Here is a 26192-nt window from a genome sequence, read left to right on the forward strand (position 1 = left end):
TTTATTTTTCTCCATCACGGTCCTATCCCATAATATACATCCGCTCATCACGATTGTCATTTTTTCCATGTCACATTTTTACACATATTACTTATGTAGCACTACCCCCAGCCGGGTAGAAGCAATAAACTTGTGGTGAAAGGTAGAGATTCAGTAGAAGGAGAAACAGCAGATTCAGGCGTAGCAATAGGGAAACAGTCCTGCTCCCACTTTGAACACTTTCTTTCGCCACTCCGGCCTGAGTGGGTATAGTGTACCTGTACAGGCCTCTCTCACTGACCTGGCAGCCAGAGTAGCATTCAGAACTTAGGGAAAAGTCTCTGCCACAGAACCTCCTTAGGATTGAGAGGACGGAGGTAATCCTCCTTGATAGATTTTTTTGTGCCTGGATCTCCTTCAGGTAGTTGCAGTTAGGTTACCGACTGATAGGTGACCAACGTCCAGCCTCTCAGTTCCTGGTTACCTTGATCCCCGGTGGATTGTCGAGACCCTATTGGATTGCCAGCCTCTCTTGGCTCTCCTCAGGTGGACGCCTCACCGAACAGCCTCCTCTCACTGGGAACACGCTTGGGATTGTAAGGGGTTATGGTTCTATAGTTAGGATCCTTCCTTAACTATACATATGGTTGCGAAGGGTTAATAGGTTTTAGAGTGAATATTATTTCACTCATTTTAGTAGAATTCTAAATGGCCTTGTACACATAGGGCCAGATCCACAAAAGGGATACGCCATCGTATCCCTGTTTCTATCTTTGGAACTGATCCACAGAATCAGTTTCCAAGAGATAGGCAGAAGATCCGACATGTGTAAGGGACTTACACTGTCGGATCTTAGGATGCAGTACCGCATCCACCACTGGGGGCATTTCGAGTCGAAATGCCGCTTCGGGTATGCAAATTAGCACTTACGGAGATCCACGAAGCTTTTACGCTTCGTTTTTTCTCCGTAAGTATTAGTTTGCAATCGTAAAATTAGGGCTGCTTTTACAAGGCCTAAACTGTTTACACCTTGTAAAAGTAAACCCTTCTATCCTGCGTCGCCGTCTTTTTTTTTCAATTTTTTTTTTCCCTCCGCAACTCGTATTTTTTTTTTTTTTTACGCCCGTCGCGATTCTCAAAACCCGGCGCAACATAAAACCCCGCAAAGCACGTCGGGAAAATGACATCGTGAGCATGCGCAGTATGGCCGGCGCGGGAGCGCGCCTAATTTAAATGGGACTCGCCCCATTTGAATAGGAACGCCTTGCGCCGGCCGGATTTAAGTTACACAGCCGAAAATTTCTAGGTAAGTGCTTTTGTAATTTTTTCAAATGACAAATAATTTTCTTTTATTGCATTTTAGTCTAAATATGAGATGTTGGGTCTTTTTCACCCCAGATCCCATCTTTAAGAGGACCTGTCATGCTTTTTTCTATTACCGTATTTTCCGGCGTATAAGACGACTTTTTAACCCCTGAAATTCTTCTTAAAAGTCGGGGGTCGTCTTATACGCCGGTAACCTAACATGCAGACCGCGGCTGTCCATTTTTCAAAAGCCGCGCCTCCTTCTGCTGTTCCGTGATAGGCGGAACACTCAGCTTACGTTTGCGTAAGTCGTTCGCGAATAGGGATTTGCGTAGAATGGCGTCACCATCGTAAGCATTGGCTTGTTCCGGTTTAATTTCGAGCATGCGCACTGGGATACCCCCACGGATGGCGCATGCGCCGTTAAAAAAAAAAACGTTGTTTACGTCGGGTCACAACGTATTTACATAAAACACGACCCCATCACGTCGTTTTGAATTTCGCGCCCCTACGCCGCAACTTACGGTGCAAATTCTTTGAGGATTCGAAAAAAAAGTTACGGCGGCGTAGTGTATCTTAGATACGCTGCGCCCGGTGGAAATATGCGCCAAGGTACGTGGATCTGGCCCATTGTGTTTGTTTCAAAATTGTCGCTCTTTTTTGTTTTTGTTTTGTGGGGGAAAAAAAAAAGATATTGTTTGGGTGCAGCGTTGCAATTGTCGAATCGCAAAAAGTGCTCTGGTCAGGAAGGGGGTAAATTCTTCCGGGGCTGAAGTGGTTAAAGCAAAATGTATTGTGTTTTTTTCAAAATTGTCGCTCTATTTTTGTTTATAGTGCGAAAAATAAAAACCGCAGAGGTGATCAAATACCACCAATAGAAAGCTCTATTTGTGGGGGGGGGCAGGAAGGGTGGGGGGCTGAAAATGCCCTGTATTGAGGTGGTTAAAATAAAATAAAAAGTTATCACTTTTTTTTGCTGCCACAAGGGATGTATACATCCAAATCCCTCCTCTGCACTTATTCAGAACGCCAAGATCTGCGTTATGGAACATTTCCTATTTTTTTTAAACTGGCACCTTTAGAATGCCAGTAATCCGGGAAGTGACGTCATGATGTTGCTTCCAGGTTACTAGATTTGAGAGCCCATCGAAGCCGATTCCAGTGTAATAAAAAAATCTTGACCTATGAAATTTCTCGGCCGTGTCACTTCCGGTGCGACTACGTCACGAAATAGCTGTTCGCTGGGCTTTACTGCGAATGCGCGACTTCCCCGCTGTTTTATCGCGCATGCAATTTTCGGGTCCAGAAAAATTATAGACCCGAGCGGGTGGGCGGAGATTTGTTTAAACTTGTCATCGGCAGCAAAGCGTCCAGCCCCCACCCCTAGGCTGTTCTTTCTACTAACCCGTACCGAGGGAAAGTGGAAGATAGAGCGGTGCTTGGAGAGGGGTGGCGGTTCGTCCATAGAGTGCGCTGGAGCGCCGCCCCCTCTGGCTCTCGCCCGCCACTGAGTCTAATAACATAGATCCATGCATTGCACGAATCTATGTTATTGTCGCCACTGCCGCTGTTCTATTCAGATGGCCGGACATGAGCGCCGGCCACCTGAATAACGGCAGCTGGTTGGCTGTACGGAAGTGCCTATCAGAGCCAGCGGCTCTGATAGGCTTTCCGAGTACAGCCCTCGGGTCCCCGGAAGCTTATCCTCGGAACGCACGGGGGGGTGCGTTCCTTGGATAAGACTGACAGGCGTCTCAGCCAATCAGGTTGGCCGGTTCTGGCTATCATCAAGGGCGGGAGAAGACATCGAGGGTCGAGGACGTGGATGGCTGACTCCGGTAAAGGTAAGTGACGGGCGGGGAGGGGCATTTTACAAGGCACAGCGGCGATGAAGGGCACAGTGACATCAATGGGCACAGTGGGGACAATTGGCACAGCAGCATGAATGGGCACAGTGGCGACAATTAAAGGGCACAGTGACATCAATGGGCACAGTGGCGACAATTAAAGGGCACAGTGGCTGCGTTTGATGGCATGGCACAGTGGCTGCGTTTGATGGCATGGCACAGTGGTGACAATTGATGGCACAGTGGCTGCGTTTGATGGCATGGCATAGTGACTGCATTTGATGGCATGGCACAGTGGGGACAATTGATGGCACAGTGGCTGCGTTTGATGGCATGGCACAGTGGCTGCGTTTGATGGCATGGAACAGTGGTGACAATTGATGGCACAGTGGCTGCATTTGATGGGCACAGTGAGGCTGAATTTTTTTTTTCCGTTTGCGCCCCCCAAAAAATTTTGAGCACCAGCCGCCACTGGGTGGCGGGCCCGTGCATAGCACTGTGTGCGGCCCGCCCCCCTCTCCAAGCGTCGCTCTCCCACTTTCCTTTGGTATGGGTTAGTAGAAAGAACAGGCTAGGGGCGGGGCTGCCGATGGGGGAGTTTAAACAAACCGGCGCTCTGCCCACCCGCTCGGGTCTATAATTTTTCTGGACCCCAAAATTGCATCCACGCATGTGCGATAAAACAGCGAAAACGCTCATGTGCGATTAAGCCGCTTAACCCTTTTTGGACCGCTAGCGGGGGTTAAAACCGCACTGATAGCGGCTGAATATCGTGGTAAAAAACACGGTATAGTGGCGCTAAAAATATATACCACCTGCGCACAGTGTGAAAAGGGGCCTAAGGCAGGGTTCCAAAAAAGATTTGGAAAACTAAAAAAAACTCAAAGTGAATTGACCAATGAGTGCTCAAATACCAGAAGCAAAAATTAAAATAATATAGTACTCAAAATATTAAAAATGGGTAAAAATAAACGAATCGGTTTTAAAATGGTAATAATTAAAAAAAAAAAGACTGTGAAGGTGATTCCCAAAATAAACCGTGAGATATAAAATTAACCTAACAGCATACACAATGGTAATATTAACCACCTGAGGCCCGCGCTATAGCCGAATGACGGCTACAACGCGGACCTGAAATTCCAACAGGACATCAATTGACGTCCGCCCCTTTCCTCGGTCCCCGCGCGCGCTCCCGAGCGCGCAGCGGGGAAACTCTGTGCTGGCGTGTCCCTTGGACACAGCCAATCACAGATCGCCGTGAACGGCCAATCGGAGTGGCCGTTTGCTAGGCGATCTGTGCGGCCAATGAGAGATGATCTCATATGTAAACATATGAGATCATTTCTCACTGCCGGCTCACACAGAGACAGCGTCCTGTCAGGGAGAGAGGAGACGGATCTGTGTCCCTTGTACATAGGGACATAGATCGGTCACCCCCCCCAGTCACCCCCCTTCCCCCACAGTTAGAACACAATGAGGAAATACATTTAACCCCTTCCTCACCCCCCTAGTGTTAACCCCTTCCCTGCCAGTCACATTTATACAGTAATTAGTGCATATTTATAGCACTGATCGCAGTATAAATGTGAATGGTGCCAAAAATGTGTCAAAAGTGTCCGATGTGTCCGCCATAATGTCGCAGTCCCAATAAAAATCGCAGATCGCCGCCATTACTAGTAAAAAAAGAAATAAAAAATAATAAATTCTGTCCCCTATTTTGTAGGCGCTATAACTTTTGCGCAAACCATGTGGCTTATTGCGATTTTTTTTTTACCAAAAATATGTAGAAGAATACGTATCGGCCTAAACTGAAAAAAAAAATCTTTTTTTTTTTTTTTTTTTTGGGATATTTATTATAGCAACAAGTAAAAAAATATTGTATTTTGTTTTTCAAAATTGTCGTTCTTTTTTGTTTATAGCGCTAAAAATAAAAACCGCAGAGGCGATCAAATACCACCAAAAGAAAGCTCTACTTGTGGGGAAAAAAGGACGTCAATTTTGTTTGGGAGCCACGTCGCACGACCGCGCAATCGTCAGTTAAATCGACGCAGTGCCGGAAGCTGAAATTTCACCTGGGCAGGAGGGGGGTATATGTACCCAGTAAGCAAGTGGTTAAAGGAATATCAATTCGCAAATGCAATGGTGACAAACATCTGAGAAAAAATAGACTAAAGCACAGTTCCAAGAGTGAAAAAATAAAATGAAAAAAACAGGCGTAAAGTCCCAAAACGAATATTCGTGTGATGAAGGGTTAACCAATACGTTTCCATACAGGTGCAGAAATAAGATGGCAAGAAAAATGTGTGAAGAAAGATCTTTTATCCACACCCAAGTGAGTAAATAATCTCCTTACCGACTTGATTGACCGCCGTAAATCGCTCTCACCAGGCATAGGGAATTCGGTCTCCCAAAAACCTATAGAGATGTCTGGAGCTGCTAGACCCGTGCAAGCACTCTGATCTCTTCCAAACGGCGCTCCCTGGAGTTCCACACAACCAGCCATTAGACACAGTGGGCAGGAGTAACTTCTAATTGGTATTACATTCTGGCAACACAGCTGGACATGATTGAATGTAATACCAATTAGAAGTTACTCCTGCTCTCTGTGTCCAATGGCTGGTTGTGTGGAATTCCAGGAAGAGATCAGAGTGCTTGCAGTGACACGGGTCTAGAATTCATATCCCTTTAACCACTTAAGGACCGGACCAATATGCTGCCTAAAGACCCAAGGTGTTTTTACAGTTCGGGACTGCGTCGCTTTAACAGACAATTGCGCGGTCGTGCGACGTGGCTCCCAAACAAAATTGGCGTCCTTTTTTCCCCACAAATAGAGCTTTCTTTTGGTGGTATTTGATCACCTCTGCGGTTTTTAGTTTTTGCGCTATAAACAAAAATAGAGCGACGATTTTGAAAAAAATGCAATATTTTTTACTTTTTGCTATAATAAATATCCCCCAAAAACATATATAAATTTTATTTTTTTCCTGAGTTTAGGCCGATACGTATTCTTCTACCTATTTTTCGTAAAAAAAAAACGCAATAATCGTTTATCGGTTGGTTTGCGCAAAATTTATAGCGTTTACAAAATAGGGGATAGTTTTATTGCATTTTTATTTTTTAAATTTTTTTTACTACTAATGGCGGCGATCAGCGATTTTTTTCGTGACTGCGACATTATGGCGGACACTTCGGACAATTTTGACACATTTTTGGGACCATTGTCATTTTCACAGCAAAAAATGCATTTAAATTGCATTCTTTTTTTTTTTCACAAGAAATTAAATTGCATTCTTTATTGTGAAAATGACAGTTGCAGTTTGGGAGGTAAACACAGGGGGGCGCTGTAGGATTTAGGGTTCACCTAGTGTGTGTTTACAACTGTAGGGGGGTGTGGCTGTAGGACTGACATCATCGATCGAGTCTCCCTAATAAAAGGGATCACTCGATCGATGCAGCCACCACAGTGAAGCACGGGGAAGCCGTGTTTACACACAGCTCTCCCCGTTCTTCAGCTCCGGGGAGCGATCGCGGCGGGGCGGATCGCTCCCTGAGGGAACCCGACCGCCGCATGTACCGGGGGGGGGTCCCGATCGGACCCCCGACCCACGTCAAGCAGAGGACGTACAGGTACGTTGATGTGCCTGTCCGTGCCATTCTGCTGACGTATATGTACATGAGGAGGTCGGCAAGTGGTTAATATTACCATTGTATATGCTGTTAGGTTAAAGGGGTTGTAAAGGTTCGTCTTTTATTTTCTAAATCGGTTCCTTTAAGCTCAGGCATTGTTGGTTCACTTACCTTTTCCTTCCATTTCCCTTATAAATGTTTTTTTTTTCTTTGTTTGAATTTCTCACTTCCTGTTTCTCCTCAGTAAGCTTGCCCCCATCATCTGAGTGGTGGAAAGTCATTTAGAACAGCTTACTGAGGAGAACAGGAAGTGAGAAATTCAGACAAAGAAAAAAAATCATTTAGAAGCGAAATTGAAGGAAAAGGTTAGTAAACCAACAATGCACTAGCTTAAAGCGGGGGTTCACCCTAAAAAAATAATTCTAACATTACATCCAGCATACTAACGACATGTACAGTATGTAGGTCTTTTTTGTTTTTTCCCCCGTACATACCGTTATATTGTGATTTTATCCCCGGCTTCCGGGTTCTGATTCCCGCGGTACTGGGCGTTCCTATTCAGGAGTAAGGATGAGCTCCGGCGTGTTCGCATAGAACACATGCAGAGCCCGCCAGGAAGTCGGCAACCGCGCTGCGCTAATCACAGCCAGGCAGACATTTCCCGATCTCTGCAGCCGAGCATCGGGAAATGTCTGCCCGGCTGTGATTAGCGCAGCGCGGGTGCCGACTTCCTGGCGGGCTCTGCACGTGTACTATGTGAATACACTGGAGCTCATCCTTATTCAGGAGGTAGATGATTGACGTCTGGTGAAACAGTTCCCATGTCGCACAAGGCGCGCCACCAGATTTCCGTAAATAGCCGAGCTGCGAGTCGGCGCTATACGGCGCCTGCGCCCGCCGCGTAGAGCTGACTGCGCAGGCGCCGTATAGCGCCGACTCGCAGCTCAGCTATTTACGGAAATCTGGTGACGCGCCTTGTGCGACATGGGAACTGTTTCACCAGACGTCAATCATCTACCTCCTGAATAAGGATGAGCTCCGGCGTGTTCGCATAGAACACGTGCAGAGCCCGCCAGGAAGTCGGCACCCGCGCTGCGCTAATTTTTTTTTGGTAAGTAGCCCGGATGGCAAACCCCCCCCCCTTTTTTTTAAGGGGCCCGGATGGCAACCCCTCCTTTTTTTTTTATTGTAAGGGGCTCGGAGGTCCCCAAAGGCCTACTCAATTGGCACCCCCCGCTTCTCAATTCACGGCAGCACCCCCCCCACTTCTCAATTTGCCGCACCCCCCACTTCTAAATTCGCGGTAGCACTCCCCGCTTCTCAACTTGGCAGGGGGCCCATGCCTGAAGCTGTGTAAGGGGTCCCAAAATTCCTGATGGTGGCCCTGTCTGGTGCACGTGTACCAGCACACAGACAAGCTCTGGTTAATACCCAGTGTGCATTGACACATAGGCGCCCCCCCCAAAAGCTGGACCTGGAAAAAAAAAAGTGCTCATGTAAAGCGGAGGTCCGTCAAAATTTTTTTTTTTTTTAAAGTCAGCAGCTACAAATACTGCAGCTGCTGACTTTTAAAATATGGACACTTACCTGTCCAGGGCGCCCGCGATGCCGGCACCAGAAGCCGACCCGTTGCTCGGTCCTTGGATGCTGCCGCCGCCATCTTCGGTAAGGGAATCAGGAAATGAAGCCTAGCGGCTTCACTTCCTGGTTCCCTACTGCGCATGCACGAGTCGCGGTTGCGCAATCCGAATGGCCCCTGCTGTCTTCTGGGACCTGTGTGTCTCCCAGATGACAGCGGGGGGGGGGGGGGCGGGAAGTGGCGCAACTCCTGTGGGGGTCTATGCCCGGAAGTGGGTGCAAATACCTGTATTATACAGGTATCTGCACCCCCCTACCCCGTGAAAGGTGCCAAATGTGACACCGGAGAGGGGGGGGGGGGGTTCCGAAAAGCGGATGTTCCATTTTTGTGTGGACCTCCGTTTTAAGAGCGTCTGGTCACCGGACACTGAGCTGTCCCCTAGAAGCGTGACTGCTGAAAAATCAGGTGATTGCAGTTAATTGGACGGTGTTTAGAGTGTAAACGGGGTGCAGGCCATGCGTCCTGAACACTCCCAGTCCCACTCTACAACCATTCATTCATTATTCCATTCCACCCTGTTGCACCTGATTGGCGGGTCCGGAGGACGGTAGGCGGGGCTTATCGTGGAACCGTCACTTACGGTTTTACACCACTCGGAGAGCATGACCTGACAGCATATACACAGAATGCGAAGACAACGAGTGAAAAATTTACACCATAACGTAGTGCACCTACCACAACTCACCAAAAACAGAAAAGTTAAAGGGGTTGTAAAGCTTTGCGTTTTTTCACCTTAATGAATCCTATGCATTAAGGTGAAAAAACAGCCAATGCTTACAAGCCCCCCAGCCCCCCGGTTTACTTACCCGAGCCCTGGAAATTCCTGCGTCATGAACGCGCTTTCTTCTCGGCTCTTCATTGGAGATTGATAGCAGCGCAGACATTGGCTCCCGCTGCTGTCAATCTAATCAATGACGCAGCGGCGCTGCCACTGTATCACCCGGGAGCGCACCCGCAAGCTAACCCCCTTGGGAGAGCACTTTCCAGAACGGGGATTAGCTCTTGCGGGGAGGAGACGAGACAGCCGCCGAGGGACCCCAGAAGACGAGGATCGGGGCCACTCTGTGCAAAACGAGCTACACAGTGGAGGTAAGTATGTCATGTTTGTTATTTAAAAAAAAAAAAGAACCTTTACAATCCCTTTAATTTTAGGTAGTCATCGTTTATTTTCAAGAGCTAGAAAATGAATGCAGCCATCACATCTAAAGTTTGGTAAGTGGTAATATATTCCGGTTTACATACACTAGCAGTCATACACAACCAGGCAATTTGCATTTTTAGCAGAATGCGTACCGTATTTTCCGGCGTATAAGACGACTTTTGGCATGTAAAAAAATGCCTTAAAACTCGGGGGTCGTCTTACTTATACACCGGGTACCTAAGTGTTCAGGCTGTGGGCATCCATTATTCAAAAGTCGCGCTCCTCCATGCCGTGATAGGCGGAACACTCATTTTCCCAGCAGAGCCTCTGTTTCAGCTTTCCGCCTATCATGGATGCCTTCTCATCCTCAGTCTCGGACGAGAGGACATCCGTGATAGGCGGAACACTGAACAGAGGCTCTGCTGGGAAAATTAGTGTTCCGCCTATCACTGAACAGCATGGAGGAGGAGGCGCGGCTTTTGAATAATGGACGCCTGCAGCCTGACAAACGATACAAACAGGAGAAAGTAGGGAGATTGTGACAGTGAGGTCGGCAATGACACAGTGGGGCATGTGTAATGGCACAGTGGGGCATGTGTAATGGCACAGTGAGGCATGTGTAATGCCACATTGGGGCATGTGTAATGGCACATTGGGGCACATGTAATGGCACGTGTAATGGCACAGTGAGGCACGTGTAATGGCACATTGGGGCACGTGTAATGGCACTGTGGGGCATGTGTAATGACACAGTGGGGCATGTGTAATGGCACAGTGGGGCACGTGTAATGACACAGTGGGGCATGTGTAATGGCACAGTGGGGCATGTGTAATGGCACATTGGGGCACGTGTAATGGCACAGTGGGGCACGTGTAATGACACAGTGGGGCATGTGTAATGGCACAGTGGGGTATGTTGTGTAATGGCACAGTGGGGTATGTGTAATGGCACAGTGGGGCATGTGTAATGGCACAGTGGGGCATGTGTAATGGCACAGTGGGGCATGTGTAATGGCACAGTGAGGCATGTGTAATGGCACATTGGGGCACGTGTAATGGCACATTGGGGCACGTGTAATGGCACATTGGGGCACGTGTAATGGCACAGTGAGGCACGTGTAATGGCACAGTGAGGCATGTGTAAGGGCACAGTGAGGCATGTGTAAGGGCACAGTGAGGCATGTAATGTAATGGCACAGTGAGATTTGAGAAAAGCTGAAAAAAGCCTGTTTCTGTCAGCGGTTGTTCCTGTCAGACTAGTAGGAAGGGGGTCGCCTTATATGGCGAGTATATCCCAAAACTAAAATTTTAGCTGGAAAATTAGGGGGTCGCCTTATACGCCGGCAAATACGGTACTTTAGCATATCCCTGTACTTCTATCACAATAGAATCACTTAAAAAACATCAATTTAGCAACAAAGTGTTCCGGAAAATTAGTCTAGTAGGTTGGCAGCGATGATGATTGTTCTAGCTTTATATCCTGATCCAGCCACCCTTCCATACCACAAAAGCAGGGTGTAGAGGTTGGGTGAAGGTGGCATGGAAGGTGTACAGGAGTTTGGCCGAGTCACACAGCTGGTAGAAGGACAGAAAACCAGCTTCATAATCCAGGTATATTCCTAATCTTAGAATGGGGGATTCAAGCAAAAGATTGGTCACAAGCGAGTCGTGAATCACAAAATAGCCCTTCTCAGCCCTCTTCAAGCACCAGGAATGTTTATTGTCTCCAATCTTTGACTTTGGGCCCTCACGTGGTATGGAGGCATATGCCAAGCCCACCATCCAGAAGGCTGATTCACTTCCCAGTAGTGCTTTCCTTTAAAAAAAGAATTCTTGGTGCACAACTGACAGAAAGTTGTGAATCGCTTTGAACTGTCTGATCGATTCAGCATACCACTGACCCAGGAAGCTACTTTTTGATCACCTGAGACAAGGACGTTGTCACAAGCTGTGTCAGAATCCAGCAATAAATCCACGGGCTCGGTTATATAAGATGCTTTCTTCGCTTTGGATGCTAAATCAGAAAGGGCCACGTGCAAGCTTGACCTGATCAAACCTTCATCCAATCTCATTTCTGATCTGTTCTCTTCATCAACCGTCTTCTCTGCAATACTGAGGTCCCCAAGTCCAACCAAACCTTTGCCATCCGCTTCCTTGTCTTGCAGGATCAGCAATGGGTCCGCCATCTTGCACAGCTCCTCAAGGTGACGCATCTTCTCAAAAATCGACTCTTTTTGCGTCTCCAGCTTTTGGATAAGATGTGAGATTTTAGAATCGATTTTGTGTTCTTCTTTAGAGATAACGTCCAGGATCCAGGCTTCCTTTTCCTCCAGCTCTTCCCTGGCATCTTCAAACAGTAATGTGACCCTCGTTTTAGCATCGGAGGCTTTTTTGTGCTCGGCGAGCTGGAGATCCAGTAGATTCTGGGCTTGTTTCTCCATAACTCCCACCTGGGAAGTAAATTTATCCAGGATCCCTCTGAGCCTCCCCTTCTTCCTTGTCACGGCCTCATCCAGGGTCTCCACCTTGTGCGTTCTGTGGGATCCTACAGCAAAGCAGGACACACAAATGCAGGAAGCGTCGTCACAGCAGTGGTATTCCAGGAGCTTGTTGTGGGTCTGACATTTCCTGCTGACCAGGGAATCGATGGGATCGATCAGAAGGTGATCCACGGCGCTGTTGTGGATAGTCAGGTGAATGTCACACAGGGAAGTCTCGCACTGAAGACACGTCTTGACGGCTAGGATGGGAGGGTGCACACAGTAAGTACAGGCGACCCCAGACCCCTCCAGGTGTGTCTGAGTAACAAGGAAATGTTTTGCAATATTACACAACTTCCTGTTCTTCTCCAGCAGGGGGCGTTCTGCATACTCTGCTCTGCATTCTGGACACGAGTAGCTGTCTGAATCCTTCTGAAAATCCAGAACTTTTTCAATACAATCCCGGCAGAAGTTGTGTCCACATCTCAGTGTCACCGGATCCGTATAAAGGTTCAGGCAGATGGAGCAGCTCAGCTCGTCTCTCAGCTCTGTAGATGCCATTGTGCGGGAAAGCATTGTGCGGGAAAGCATGGGAGAAAACAAAACTTGCCGGATGCAGGAAGTGGGCGGGGATCTGTTCCTGTTGTCTGGTTTTTAACCCTTTTATAGCCAAGAAACTGAGCCTGCAACCAAGTCTTTTTACATGTTAGCAAGCATCCTGATAACGTTCACAAGCACAGAAAAAAAAAAGTCGAAAGAATTTTAACGTTTTAAGTGTGACTTTAAAATCTCCTTTAGATTTTTTTCAGAAATGTAATATTAAAATCAGTGGCCCGGATTCAGAAAGATGAGCGCATCTTTCTGCGGGCGTAACGTATCTCCGATACGTTACGCCGCCGTAACTTTGGACGCAAGTTCCGTATGCAGAAAGAACTTGCGCCCTTAGTTACGGCGGCGTAACGTATGTGTGGCGGCGTAAGCCCGCCTAATTCAAATGGGGATGTTGGGGGCGTGTTTTATTAAAATTTCCCTTGACCCCGCGTATTTGACGTTTTTTCTGAACGGCGCATGCGCCGTTCGTGAAAAAGTCCCAGTGCGCATGCTCGAAATTACGCCGCAAAGCCTCATTGTTATCGACGTGAACGTAACTTACGCAAAGCCCTATTCGCGAACGACTCACGCAAACGACGTAAAATTTTCAAAACTCGGCTCGGGAACGACGTCTATACTTAACATTAGCTACGCCTCATATAGCAGGGGTAACTATACGCCGGAAAAAGCCTAACGCAAACGACGTAAAAAAATGCGCCGGCGGGACGTACGTTTCTGAATCGGCGTAAATACCTATTTAGCATATTCCTCACGTAACTATACGGAAGCGCCACCTAGCGGCCAGCGTGATTATGCAGCCTAAGATACGACGGTGTAAGACACTTACACCAGTCGGATCTTAGGGATATCTATGCGTAACTGATTCTCTGAATCAGGCGCATAGATACGACGGCCGGCACTCAGAGATACGCCGTCGTATCTCCTATCTGAATCCGGCCCATTGTAACCACTTCAATACAAACATTTCCACCAGTGGTGTTACTAGGGTTGGTGTCACCCGGTGCGAAAAAACATGGCGTCACCCTCCCTCCACCAGCTATAGTCCCCCCTCAGTACAGACCCCCCCTCCACCAATTACAGACCTCCCTCCACCAAGTACAGACCCCCCCTCCACTAAGTACAGACCCCCTCCCTTAGTACAGACCCCCCTCCACTAAGTACAGACCCCCTTCCTTAGTACAGACCCCCCCTCCACTAAGTACAGACCCCCTCCCTTAGTACAGACCCCCCCCCTCCACTAAGTACAGACCCCCTTCCTAAGTACAGACCCCCCCCCTCCACTAAGTACAGACCCCCTCCCTTAGTACAGACCCCCCCCTCCACTAAGTACAGACCCCCTTCCTAAGTACAGACCCCCTTCCTAAGTACAGACCCCCCTCTCCACTAAGTACTAGTTGTGCACACTAAAATATTTTGTTTTCGGGAATATCGTTTTCGTCTGAAAAATGTATTTATTTAGTCACTCCCGAAATTAGTTTTTATCTATTTTGTTTCGTTAAAAAATCCATTCACTGAAAATTCGTATTAATTAAGGTTGAATCTTTCAATGAAAGGCTTATGGTTTCTGTCGAATGTTCCCAGAAGATTCGACGAAGCAGCTAAACTGTACGACGCCGCAATCGTACATTTACGGTCGAATGCTCCGCCCACAAGCTATAGTAGAATTCTAATGTTGTATGACACTAGTAATAATTATATTTATAAATTATTATTACTAGTCAACCAACATTCTTGTATAGCCTATGGGTGGAGCATTTGACCATAAATGTCCGCTTGCGGCGATCGTATGTTTTTAGCTGCTTTATCGCATCTTCATGTCTCTATAATGTCGAATCTTTTCTCTCTATGTCGAATAATCTTGGACTAATAGAGTTAGGTTAGACACATTCGACCGCAGGTTCGATAGACACAGATCGCTATTGTCACCGTCATGTCGAATCTTCTATCTATAGAGAACTGTTGTCGCAAAGAAACGAAAATGAAGCATTTTGTATGTCGGATCTTTCGGATTCTGCGTGTTAGTTTTAGATTGTTAAAAATGAATGCGAAAATCCCCAACATTTTGACGAAAAATTAATGCACATGTCTACTAAGTACAGACACCCCTCCCTCAGTACAGACCCCCCTACCTCAGTATAGACACCCCCTCCCTCAGTAAAGACCCCCCTACCTCAGTATAGACACCCCCTCCCTCAGTACAGACCCCCCTACCTCAGTATAGACACCCCCTCCCTCAGTACAGACCCCCCTACCTCAGTATAGACACCCCCTCCCTCAGCACAGACTTCCCTCCTTTAGTGCAGACTACCCTTCAGTACAGACTAGGGTTGCCACTTTTTCGTCCTTGAACAGCCAAATCTTCCCGTGGCTGTAGTGGTTAATTATTACATTTTATAGTTTTTTCATGTTATAGCTATTTGCTTTAGAACATGCAGCTCTTTTGTCTTGTTTGTTTTAGACATTGCATATTTTAGTAGTAGCACATTTGTGCAGGTGTTGGGTTAATTCACTCACACATAATCATATTTATTGTTAACTGCTGTAAACAATTTAAAACATCCTTTATATCTTTCAAATAATCCTTATGGCCCGTACACACACGATCCAAAAATCGCATGAAAAATGCTGCATTCTAATCGATCGTACGATAATCGGCTCGTTAGTACAGAGCTGTCAAGAACCGATCGGGACAGTTCACCCAAAATGATTCTATTGGACGTGCACAGAATTGTTTTTCCGGACGATGCCAGATCGTACGATGTTCATTTAATCAGTACAGCTGTCGTTTGAAAATGCAATACAAATGCATAACAACACATAACATCACTCCCGAATTTTTATTCTGTCGTACGAGAATTTTCATGACTTTGGTAAACTCATCAGATTTGATGTGAGATTAGCATGCAAAAAAACAAAAAAACGAATGATCATTTGTCCGATAATCGGATCGTGTGTACCAGGCATTAGTTTTAATGTTTAAAAATATCCGCTCAGAGTAACAAACTCCCCCAGTTTAACCACAATAAACCATGTCCCTATTTACCATCTTAGAGAGTTGGGAGGTGCACATGGTGAAATTCAATGACAGTCCTGTATAATGCTGAGATTCCTATAACTTTATTGAACCCTTAAAGAAAACATCTGATATACACATAAACCTGTGCAAGAAGAAAACAAATCCAATATTTTAATTCTTTGGTATGCTTACATTAACTTAAGAGCTTCACCCAGCCATTTTCATCTAGATAGAAAGCAGCATGGAGGGGTTCGGTGAAGGTGGTGGTGAAGGTGTGGAGGTGTCTGATGGGATCACTCAACTGGTAGAAGGACAGACGGCCACCTTCATAGTCCAAATACACTCCTACTTTCTGCAACGGAGACTCATGGTTCAAAGACTCAAAGTCAGAGTTGTGCACAGCTGCAAGTTCATCATCAGACAGAGCTATACACCACGACTTGTTATTTTTTCTAAAATCACCATCAGGTCCTCTATCTATGGTGGGATAGCAAACGCCAATATCCCAAACTTCATTCCCACCGATCTCTACCTCCCAATAATGTCTCCCACTGGAAAAACTCTCAATGCTCATCACCTGCCAATATTCGTAAAATCTCTCTTCTGGATCTGGTGTATCCTCTTCTAAATATGGTGTATCCTCTTCTAAATATGGTGTATCCTCTTCTGGATCTGGTGTATCCTCTTCTGGATCTGGTGGATCCTCTTCTGGATCAGATACTGATGCCATTTTCAGGTCAGCGGATAAAACCAATGATTCGTGTGCAGTTTTTTCATCCAGTAACACATTTGCCACATGAAATTCATTTTTGGCTTTTATGTTGGTGATTAGATCAGTTAGGGATCTGTGCAATGTAAGTGAGATCAGGAAATCATCCAGGTCACAGATCTTAGGTTCCTCCATAGCTTGGTCTACTATTCCTGGTTCTTGTAGGACAGTTATGGGGTCGGTTATGTTACACATCTCCTCAATGTGACGGATCTTCCTGGATAGAGTGTCTTTCTGGGTCTCCAGTTGCTGGATCAGTTCAGAGACCGCCAATGAGACCTTTTCTTCCTGTCTGGAGATCTCACTCAGGACTCTCTGTTCCTGGACCTCCAGCTGTCTCCTGATATCCTCGTACAGGACAGTGACTCTCTTCTTCTCATTGTTGGCTTTCTCCTGTGCTTTCCCCTTGTGGTCCTGTAGATTCTGGATTTGTCCTTCAATCGCTCCTCTCACTGCAGTCACTTTTTCACAAATATTTCTCAGTCTCTCCTTCTTCTTCTCCAAAGCCTCTTTTATAAGTTCTACTTCATGACCTTTATGTTTTCCCACCAGACAGCAGGACACACATAGACAGATGGCGTCCTCGGGGCAGTAATACTCCAGAAGCTTCTCGTGGATGGAGCATTTTTTTCTTCTGAAGGATGAGGTGGGTTCTACCAACACATGGTCCACTGCCTTGTTGTGGGCTGTCAGGTGTTTATCACACATAGAAGTCTCACAATGCAGACAAGTCTTGATAGCTGCCACCCTAAAATGCACACAATATGTACAGAAGACCTCACTGTTCTCCTGTTCCATAGATCGGGAGTCTTCCACAGTGTTACTCAGCTTAATCTTCTTCACAGGCACAGGACACTCCACATACTCCTCTCTGCACCCCGGACAGGGATAAACTCCGGACCCCTCCTGTGTATCCAGAGCAGTCACAAGACAGTCCCGGCAGAACCTGTGCCCACATCTCAGTGTCGCCAGTTTCATAGAAAGGTCCGGGCAGGTGGAGCAGCTCAGCTCTTCTCCGTGTGCAGCAGACGCCATCCTGCAAACAACATTGAAGAAACATTGAAACTGAAAATCAGTTTGTATAGGAAGAGGAGGCTTAAAATAAAAGGTTATAAATAAGCATAAACATAATATGTTCTGTAGAGGAAAGTATAAATGCAAAACTTACCTACTTTGATTTAGGGCTACCCCACTTAACCCTTTCCCGACCGCCGCATGTAGATATACGTCGTCAGAATGGCACGGACAGGCACATCAACGTACCTGTATGTGCCTGCCTAGACGTGGGTCGGGGGTCCGATCGGGATCCCCCCCCCCCCCCCCCCCGCTACATGCGGCGGTCGGGTTCCCTCGGGGAGCGATCCGGGACGACGGCGCGGCTATTTGTTTCTAGCCGCTCCGTCGCGATCGCTCCCCGGAGCTGAAAAACGGGGAGAGCCGTATGTAAACACGGCTTCCCCGTGCTTCACTATGGCGCTGCATCGATCGAGTGATCCCTTTTATAGGGAGACTCGATCGATGACGTCATTCCTACAGCCACACCCCCCTACAGTTGTAAACACACACTAAGTGAACACTAAATCCTACAGCGCCCCCTGTGGTTAACTCTCAAACTGCAACTGTCATTTTCACAATAAACAATGCATTTTAAATGCATTTTTGTGCTGTGAAAAATGACAATGGTCCCAAAAATGTGTCAAAATTGTCCGAAGTGTCCGCCATAATGTCGCAGTCACGAAAAAAATCACTGATCGCTGCCATTAGTAGTAAAAAAAAAATAATAATTAATAAAAATGCAATAAAACTATCCCCTATTTTGTAAACGCTATACATTTTGCGCAAACCAATCGATAAACGCTTGTTGCAATTTTTTTTTCTACCAAAAATAGGTAGAAGAATACGTATCGGCCTAAACTGAGGAAAATTTTTTTTATATATTTTTGGGGGGTATTTATTAGAGAAAAAAGTAAAAAACATTGCATTTTTTTCAAAATTGTCGCTCTATTTTTGTTTATAGCGCAAAAAATAAAAACCGCAGAGGCGATCAAATACCACCAAAAGAAATCTCTATTTGTGGGGAAAAAAGGACGCCAATTTTGTTTGGGAGCCACGTCACACAACCGCGCAATTGTCAGCTAAAGCGACGCAGTGCCGAATCACGAAAACTGGCCGGGTCCTTTAGCTGCCTAAAGGTCCGGGTCTTAAGTGGGTTAACAATAACACATAGCAGGATACATATTGGCCTAAAAATTTATGAGATTTTTTTTAAATGTTTTTTATTGGATATGATTTATAGCAGAAAGTAAAAAAAATTTTTTTTTTTTTAAATTGTCGCTCTATTTTTGTTTATAGCACAAAAATAAAAATCGCAGAGGTGATCAAATACCACCAAGATAAAGCTCTATTTGTGGGAAAAAAATGACGTCAACTTTATTTGGGCACACGGTCGCACGACCGCGCTGTCAGTTAAAGCAACGCAAGTGCCGTATCGCCAAAAAAAAAAATGGCCGGTGTGGAAGACCTTCCGGGGCTGAAGTGGTTAAACTGTAATCACGTCCGCGTGTTCCAGGAACATGTACAGAAAATGCGCATCGTGTTCAGGGAATGCGCAAAAAAACGCATTTGGAAATGTGCCATTTTTACTTTGAGGGAACCTTCGAACACGGCCAGCCGATGCGTGTTTTTTGCGTGCAACAAACGCGCCAAATAAAAAAAAAAAAGGGCAAAGTTCTACGCCCAACAACAGTGCAGGAGCTTTTTTTGCGGGTTTTTTTTTCTGCGTTAAGTTAATGGGCTGCCCAATGCGTGTCAAGTAAAAATGTAATAAAAATAAAAAGTACGCAAAAAAGGACCCTAAAAGGGACACTTGCAGACACGGTGTCCCTTTTTTTTGTGGTTCCCTCCTGTACTCAGTGATATCAGAGGGGTGTGGTGAGGTGACTCTGTCCCTGGATACAATGAGCTCCATCCGCCTCACACTGACCTATCACCGGGGAACTCACATCGAAACACACACTGTGTGCGCAACCTGATCAATAATCCGGGGAACACAAAACTAGAACAAAACGTTCCACCGAACAAACGTTCCCTATACAACACAGTGTACACAGCGACATCTAATGTTCAACATTGGAAGTGCAGGACCAATGATCAGCAGGTTATTTTTGGTCAGTGATTTCATCTCTTCATCAGACAACAAAGAAAAATCTGACATCCCCATTCCAGGTCCCTGGGGGGTCTCCATACTAACACATCATTGCACCTAATAAAGTTTATATAATATTTTATAAATAATAAAGTATATAAAAAAAAAAGTTATTATTGAATATATATATATATTTTTAAACTACAAATCTTGTGTATTATGGTTGGACACAATTACCTATAAATCATAAAATAAAGTAATTAAACCAAATAAAGTTTATATAAGATTTTATAAACATTAATCTAGAAACACGAATGATAAAATAAACTGATAAAGCCTAATGTAGTTTATATAAACAATAGTCTAAAAATAAACCAAATACATATTATTATTATTATTATTATTATACAGGATTTATATGGCGCCGACAGTTTGCACAGCACTTTACAACATGAGGGCAGACAGTACAGTTACAATACAATTCAATACACCTTTTATAAATAATAACCTAGAAATAAACCTAATAATAATATAAAATGATAGAAATAATATTAATAATTATTATTATTTATAAAATATTATAAATATTATAATTATTATTATCGCCTATATATGGTTACATAAAACTGAAATTGACAAAAACAACAACAACAACCCCCTGGTGACATTTAGAATACAAAGAAAAGTGTAAAATAATAACAACAACAAAGAAAGACCTGTACAATTGGGCCAAAGGCTGTCAGCACTACAAGTCCTTTTTGTGGTCCCTGTGTCCCTCCTGTGTCCTTATTGTGACCCCCGTGTCCCTCCTGTGTCCTTCTTGTGGTCCCGTGTCCTCCTTGTGGTCCCTGTGTCCCTCCTGTGTCCTCCTTGTGGTCCCTGTGTACTTCTTATGGTCCCTGTGTCCCTCCTGTGGTCCCTGTGTCCCTCCTGTGTCATTCTTGTGACCCCTGTGTCCCTCCTGTGTCCTTCTTGTGACCCCCGTGTCCCTCCTGTGTCCTTCATGTGACCCCCATGTCCCTCCTGTGTCCTTCATGTGACCCCCATGTCCCTCCTGTGTCCTTCATGTGACCCCCGTGTCCCTCCTGTTTCCTTCTTGTGACCCCCGTGTCCCTCCTGTGTCCTTCTTGTGACCCCCATGTCCCTCCTGTGTCCTTCATGTGACCCCCATGTCCCTCCTGTGTCCTTCATGTGACCCCCGTGTCCCTCCTGTTTCCTTCTTGTGACCCCCGTGTCCTTCTTGTGGTCCCTGTGTCCCTCCTGTGTACTTCTTGTGGTCCCTGTGTCCTTCTTGTGGTCCCTGTGTCCCTCCTGCATCCTTCTTGTGGTCCCTGTGTCCCTCCTAGGGTGACCACATGTCCCGGATTGCCCGGGACAGTCCCGCATTTTGCAGGCCTGTCCCGGGCACCTTCATTCCAGGACAATACAGTGTCCCGGAATGAAACTGACACAGCCACCCCCCGGGCCAATCTGATGCCCCCAAAAATGTCCGCCGCATCACTGCTTTACTCACTGACAGTACTTGTCCTGGCCAGGAATGCCTGGAGGAGCACAATCCCGGCCCCTGCTTGTGATTGGAGAAATCATAAATCCCGCCTCTTGTGTCCAATCACTGTGCTGTGATTCGTTACAGCACAAGCTGATTTTTGGGAAGGTGAGGTGTCCCTGAAAGGTAGTTTGGAAATGTGGTCACCCTAGTTCCTCCTGTGTCCTTATTGTGACCCCCGTGTCCCTCCTGTGTCCTTCATGTCTGTGACCCCCGTGTCCCTCCTGTGTCCTTCATGTCTGTGACCCCCATGTCCCTCCTGTGTCCTTCATGTGACCCCCATGTCCCTCCTGTGTCCTTCTTGTGGCCCTCCGGTGTCATTCTTGTGGCCCTCCTGTGCCCTTGTGGCACCTGTGTCCCTTCTGTGGCCCCCATGTCTCTCCTGTGTTCCTCCTGTGTCCTTTTTGTGGCCCATGTGTCCCTCCTGTGTCCTTCTTGTGGCCCCTGTGTCCCTTTTGTGGCCTGTGTGTCCTTATGGCTCTTGTGTCCTTGTGCCCCTCCTGTGTCCTTCTTGTGGCTCCTGTGACCCTCTAGATATATCCTTAAGTAATAAGCGAAAGGTTCTCTGCGCATCCTAGTAGGGGTATGTAGCATGAACATTTCCGTTCAACTGTACAGGTCACTATACTGTATATGGGTCTAGATCTTCAGGTTAAGAACAGGTGTCTATGGTTTGCAACCAGTGATCCCAATTTTTGTTATATTTGGTAGGTCAGTCTCTGTGCACATGAATCTCTTAAAGCGGGGGTTCACCCTAATAAAAAAAAAAAATTCTACCATGCCATCCAGCATACTAGCGTGAGCTACAGTATGCCTTTATTTTATTTTTTGCGTTTTGAGTAGGCGTTCCTATGCAGTTCCTATACGCTTCCCGAAAATAGCCGAAATAGGACTTGGCTCTTCACAGCGCCTGCGCAGTCAGCTCCTAGTCTGTGCACAGGCGCTGTTTAGCGCCGTGAAGAGCCGAGTCCTACTCCGGCTATTTTCGGGAAGCATGATGCGTCATAGCCGGCCGTCAATCATGTTCCCTCTGCATAGGAACGCCCATTCTGAAACTTAACTAAGGGATTAAACTGAGTAGGGCGCAAAAAAATAAAATAAAGACATACTGTAGGTCACGCTAGTTTCATTCTAATGCATTCTATGCATTAAGGTGAAAAATCTTCTGTGCTGCAGCTCCCCCAGACCCCACGTCCCCCCTTTTTCTTACCTGAATCCTAACGTTCCAGTGACAAGTACGAAGCACAGCAGCTCCAGCCACTGTCTCAGGTCCTCTTTGGATAGTTTGATAGCAGCGGGAATTATTAGCTCCCATTGCTGTCAATCAAATCCAGTGACACAGGAGCCGGAGCTGGGGCCGAGTCCTGCTATCTATGTCAATGGATGCAGCAGCAGGACACGGGAGCGCGCCCACCCAGGTTCCCCCATGGAAAGCATCTTTCCGTGGGGGCATTCAATGAAGAGGAGGAGCCAGGAGCGCCACCGGGACACCCCAGAAAAGGAGGATAGGGGCCACTCTGTGCAAAACCCTTGCAGATCCACAACTTATTAGTACCCTCGTTCGGCAGATCCCCTGCTCAGTAGTACCCCCCAGCTCTGCTGATGCACTAGTTTGCTGATTGTCTCTTTTCAGTCCCCACTCACCTCCCACTATATTACTCCCACGTTGCATGCTAAATGTGACATCTGTTAGTTTTTCCTGCTCTGGCCCCCCCAACTCTGCTGATCCTCTGCCGCTCAGTCCTCTCTCTCCAGTCCCCGCTCAACTTCTGCTATAGCGTTACCTTGTTGCATGCCAGATGTGATGTCTGCCCCAGACACTTCCAGAATATGGGCACTACGCTAAAGTTAGTGGGGAATGGGAGAGTTATTTTGCTCCTATTCACAATTTGCTAAATTGGGACTTCTGTTATTTCAGAAATGTCCACTGGGTCAGTCTGTGCTCCAGGGATGCGGTACCATCCCTGACCAGCAGTTGGCACCAGAGGGGTTCTGGCAGAGTACGTTTTCCCCAGCAGCCAATTAGAGGAGTTTTTCCCTCGCGGGGCATGCTGGGGGAGAGTATATCTGTGACAGGTGTCATGTGCTCAAAAATTTTTGCGGGGTCCCGGTTCCAGGTGCGGCATCCACCTTCAGGGTGCGCGCATCCATGGACCCCGCCGGCGAAGCCCACCTGGCCACAATTGCAGGCTACACAGAACCTCATCCGGAGGTAAAAGGGGACTCCAGTGACTTACTGGGTCCCCGGTTCTATTGAGAGGATCCCAGGCTGGGTGCCGTTCGATTGGGGGGTCGGCTTGAGGGGAACCCGGAGGCAGGTTGTCCAACAGGGCTTGAACGAACCAATCGGGGATCTGGTGACCGGAATGCTGACAGGTACGCTTTGCTGTCATCTGGTGACCTATGCTAAAATCTACTGGGAGGATTCGCTCCATTCATCCGTTTAGCTCACTTAAAGTATTAGGCCCTAGAGCCGGGTCTGTGAGAGAGATCTGTTCCTCCCAGCAATCCTAAGTAACACCTCGGCTGCCAGGCTTGTGATAGGGGTCTGTCCAGGGGGCGCTTTACCCACTCTGGCTAGAGTGGCGACGAATGATAATCTGATACTACTAAGAGCAGGACTGCTCGGTTCATATCCAGGTCTGATATCGCAGAGTTCTCCCTTTCTCCTCATCAACCTTTTCTTCCTATTTGAAGTTGATGTTGGCCGTGTTTGGCCTGGAAATAAAGCATTGGAAAAACCTTTATTCACTGTCTGGACCTTCGCTCACTGCTTTGTTCTCCAACTGCACCCATATGCCACATTAGGGTAACTTAATATGCCGATTCCAACAACAAATCAGCGGCTCCTCCGGGGGTAACGCTACACGCATAAACAAGAAGTGACTGATGTTATTTTGGTTCGATTGTTGGTTTCCCAATGCACCCTGGGATATCTCATACCTGCAATACCTCCAAAGTGAAGATAACTCTGTATAAAGGCCCCTCAAAAGCTTCAGGTGCTGTAAGCGAACTTTATCATAGACCTCTATGGAGGCTTTGGAGACATTTTGCAGCACCAAAAAAGCAACATGGGGTATAATTTTTTAAACAAAGAGGAGCAAAGCAAACACAACGTGCGAACAGTAAGGTAACCATTTTATTTAGCGAGAGGTGCTTTGCCATTCAGGGTGCTTTCAAAAAGTGTGTCCAATGCCACATTTTGACGGAAGTGTAAATGAGCCCTAAAGGTGTTTAAAAGTCGACTACACTACACAGTTCCTTTTCTCTTTATGAGAGACTTGGGCCATTAAAATTTGCTACGACTCTTCCGATAGGGGAAATCACACAGCGATGCTCTTATTGGTCTTGGTTTAATTTTGCATCACTTCAGATGGAGGATCCCGGAAGCTGTGATTGTTCCTATGAGGCAATCTTTCTAGGAGGACGGACATGACAGCGAGCTGCATTTATGTGTTGCTGCAAGTAGGCCCAAAAGCCTGTCTAGGGCCTACTAATCCTGTGGTGGTCCCTAGGCTGTCTTGCCTGTGTGGAAGAAGCAGAGCCAAGCTGAGGAGATCCAGGGGAGGACCCTTGCTGGAGAGAGCCAGGATGAAGGCTGGTCTCTCAGGAGGGCCTGGTGACTCATTTGGAGGACGCACCTATATCTAAACTACTCTTAAGCCCCATACACACTATCAGTTTTCCTGCAGGTTTTCTCTTCAGGTTTACCAAAACCATCTAATATGAGGTCAAACCTCAAGAGTTTCAATTTGTATGCGATCAGGCAGGCCCTTGCACTACATGGTTTTGGTAAACCCGAAGAGAAAACCTGCAGGAAAACTGATAGTGTGTATGGGGCTTTACAGTGTTGCTGGATGGCTTAAAGGTTCTGACACTATGAAGATGAATCCTAGTCTACAATCTAAACCATGGTAATTAGCTCAAGGCTGCTAAGTCTGTGAGAGAGGCTTATCCAGAAATTCTACCGGCCGCTAAGTCTGTGTGAGTGGCCTATCCAGGAGTCAAGATCTACTAAATAAGAAAGCTGATTTTACCCTTGGATTCAAGGAGTCTGCAAATGATATCTGAAACCTCCCCTAACCCTCTCTCCTACTACTTACTTATTGTAAGTTCCTTATTAAAGCATTGCAAATATATAAAGTGACTGGCGCCCAAATTCTGTTCTAACTTCCCATTATAGAGCTCAGCGCTGGGACGAATGGAAGCTTTCCCCCTATCTCTGGAGGTACCTCCTTGCTCCCAGTAGACCCAGGGGGGGCGCTACTCCTGTAATGTTTAGGCTGCTGACAGGGTCTCCGTAACCGATTCCGGACCAGCCCCCGCAGTTATATTGCGGCAGGTTGGCTCCCCTGCGTGAACCGTCGCAGCTGTACATCGGTCGCTTTAAGCCGGCGCCACCATTACTAGTAAAAATAATAATAAAAATGCTATAAAACTATCCCCTATTTTGTAGACGCTATAACTTTTGCACAAACCAATCAGTATACGCTTTTTGCGATTTTTATTATCAAAAATATGTAGAAGAATACGTATGAGCCTAAACTGAGGGGGGGAAAAAAACGCTTTCAAAAAAATTATTGGGGATATTTATTATAGCAAAAAGTACCAAATATTGTTTTTTTTTTCCAAATCGTCGTTTTTTTTTGTTTATAGCGTGAAAAATAAAAACCGCAGAGGTGATCAAATACCACCTAAAGAAAGCTCTATTTGTGGGAAGAAAAAAAACGTAAATTTTCTTTGGGTAAGTAGCACGACCGCGCAATTGTCAGTTAAAGCGACGCATTGTCGAATCGCAAAACATGGCCCGGTCATTGAGCAGCCAATTCTTCCGGGGCTGAAGTGGTTAAGCACCTCAAAAACAGCAAGATACACCTCCCTGTGCCCACAAGGCACAGAGCCATTCTGATTGTGGTGCGCGCATGACTCTGAAAACAAGAGCTTTAGAAAACATCTATTCAGAGCAACAGCTCCCTCAACTGGCTGTTTTATTGCAACAGATGAGAAGGTTATTGTCCCCAATTACCACCCGAGAGTTGAGAGACCCATAATATGGAACAATTCAAAAACATATAAAACACATTGA

The 26192-nt window shown here is 46.4% G+C and overlaps 2 protein-coding genes across 2 annotated transcripts in view; both read right to left on the bottom strand.

Moving 5' to 3' along the window:
- LOC120944345 (E3 ubiquitin/ISG15 ligase TRIM25-like) overlaps positions 1-12644 on the bottom strand; it is a 17581-nt gene extending 4937 nt beyond the window's left edge. The window contains exons 1-2 of the mRNA XM_040358397.1: positions 11245-12644; positions 11042-11157 (exon numbers count right to left, since the gene is read on the bottom strand). Of these exons, the coding sequence (XP_040214331.1) occupies positions 11042-11157; positions 11245-12609 (1481 nt within the window). The 5' untranslated portion in view covers positions 12610-12644. The remainder of the gene's footprint in view (positions 1-11041; positions 11158-11244) is intronic.
- Positions 12645-15839: 3195 nt separating this feature from the next.
- LOC120944346 (E3 ubiquitin-protein ligase TRIM39-like) lies at positions 15840-17450 on the bottom strand. The gene has a single exon (XM_040358398.1). The coding sequence runs from the start codon at positions 17448-17450 to the stop codon at positions 15840-15842; it is 1611 nt and encodes a 536-aa protein (XP_040214332.1).
- Between the last annotated feature and the right edge of the window lie 8742 nt (positions 17451-26192).

Source organism: Rana temporaria, chromosome 6 (genome assembly GCF_905171775.1).
Source record: "Rana temporaria chromosome 6, aRanTem1.1, whole genome shotgun sequence".
NCBI lineage: Eukaryota > Metazoa > Chordata > Amphibia > Anura > Ranidae > Rana > Rana temporaria.

Bases quoted from the DNA above. Each gene is read 5' to 3' on its own strand.
- LOC120944346 (XM_040358398.1), bottom strand. From the start codon at position 17,450: ATGGCGTCTGCTGCACACGGAGAAGAGCTGAGCTGCTCCACCTGCCCG.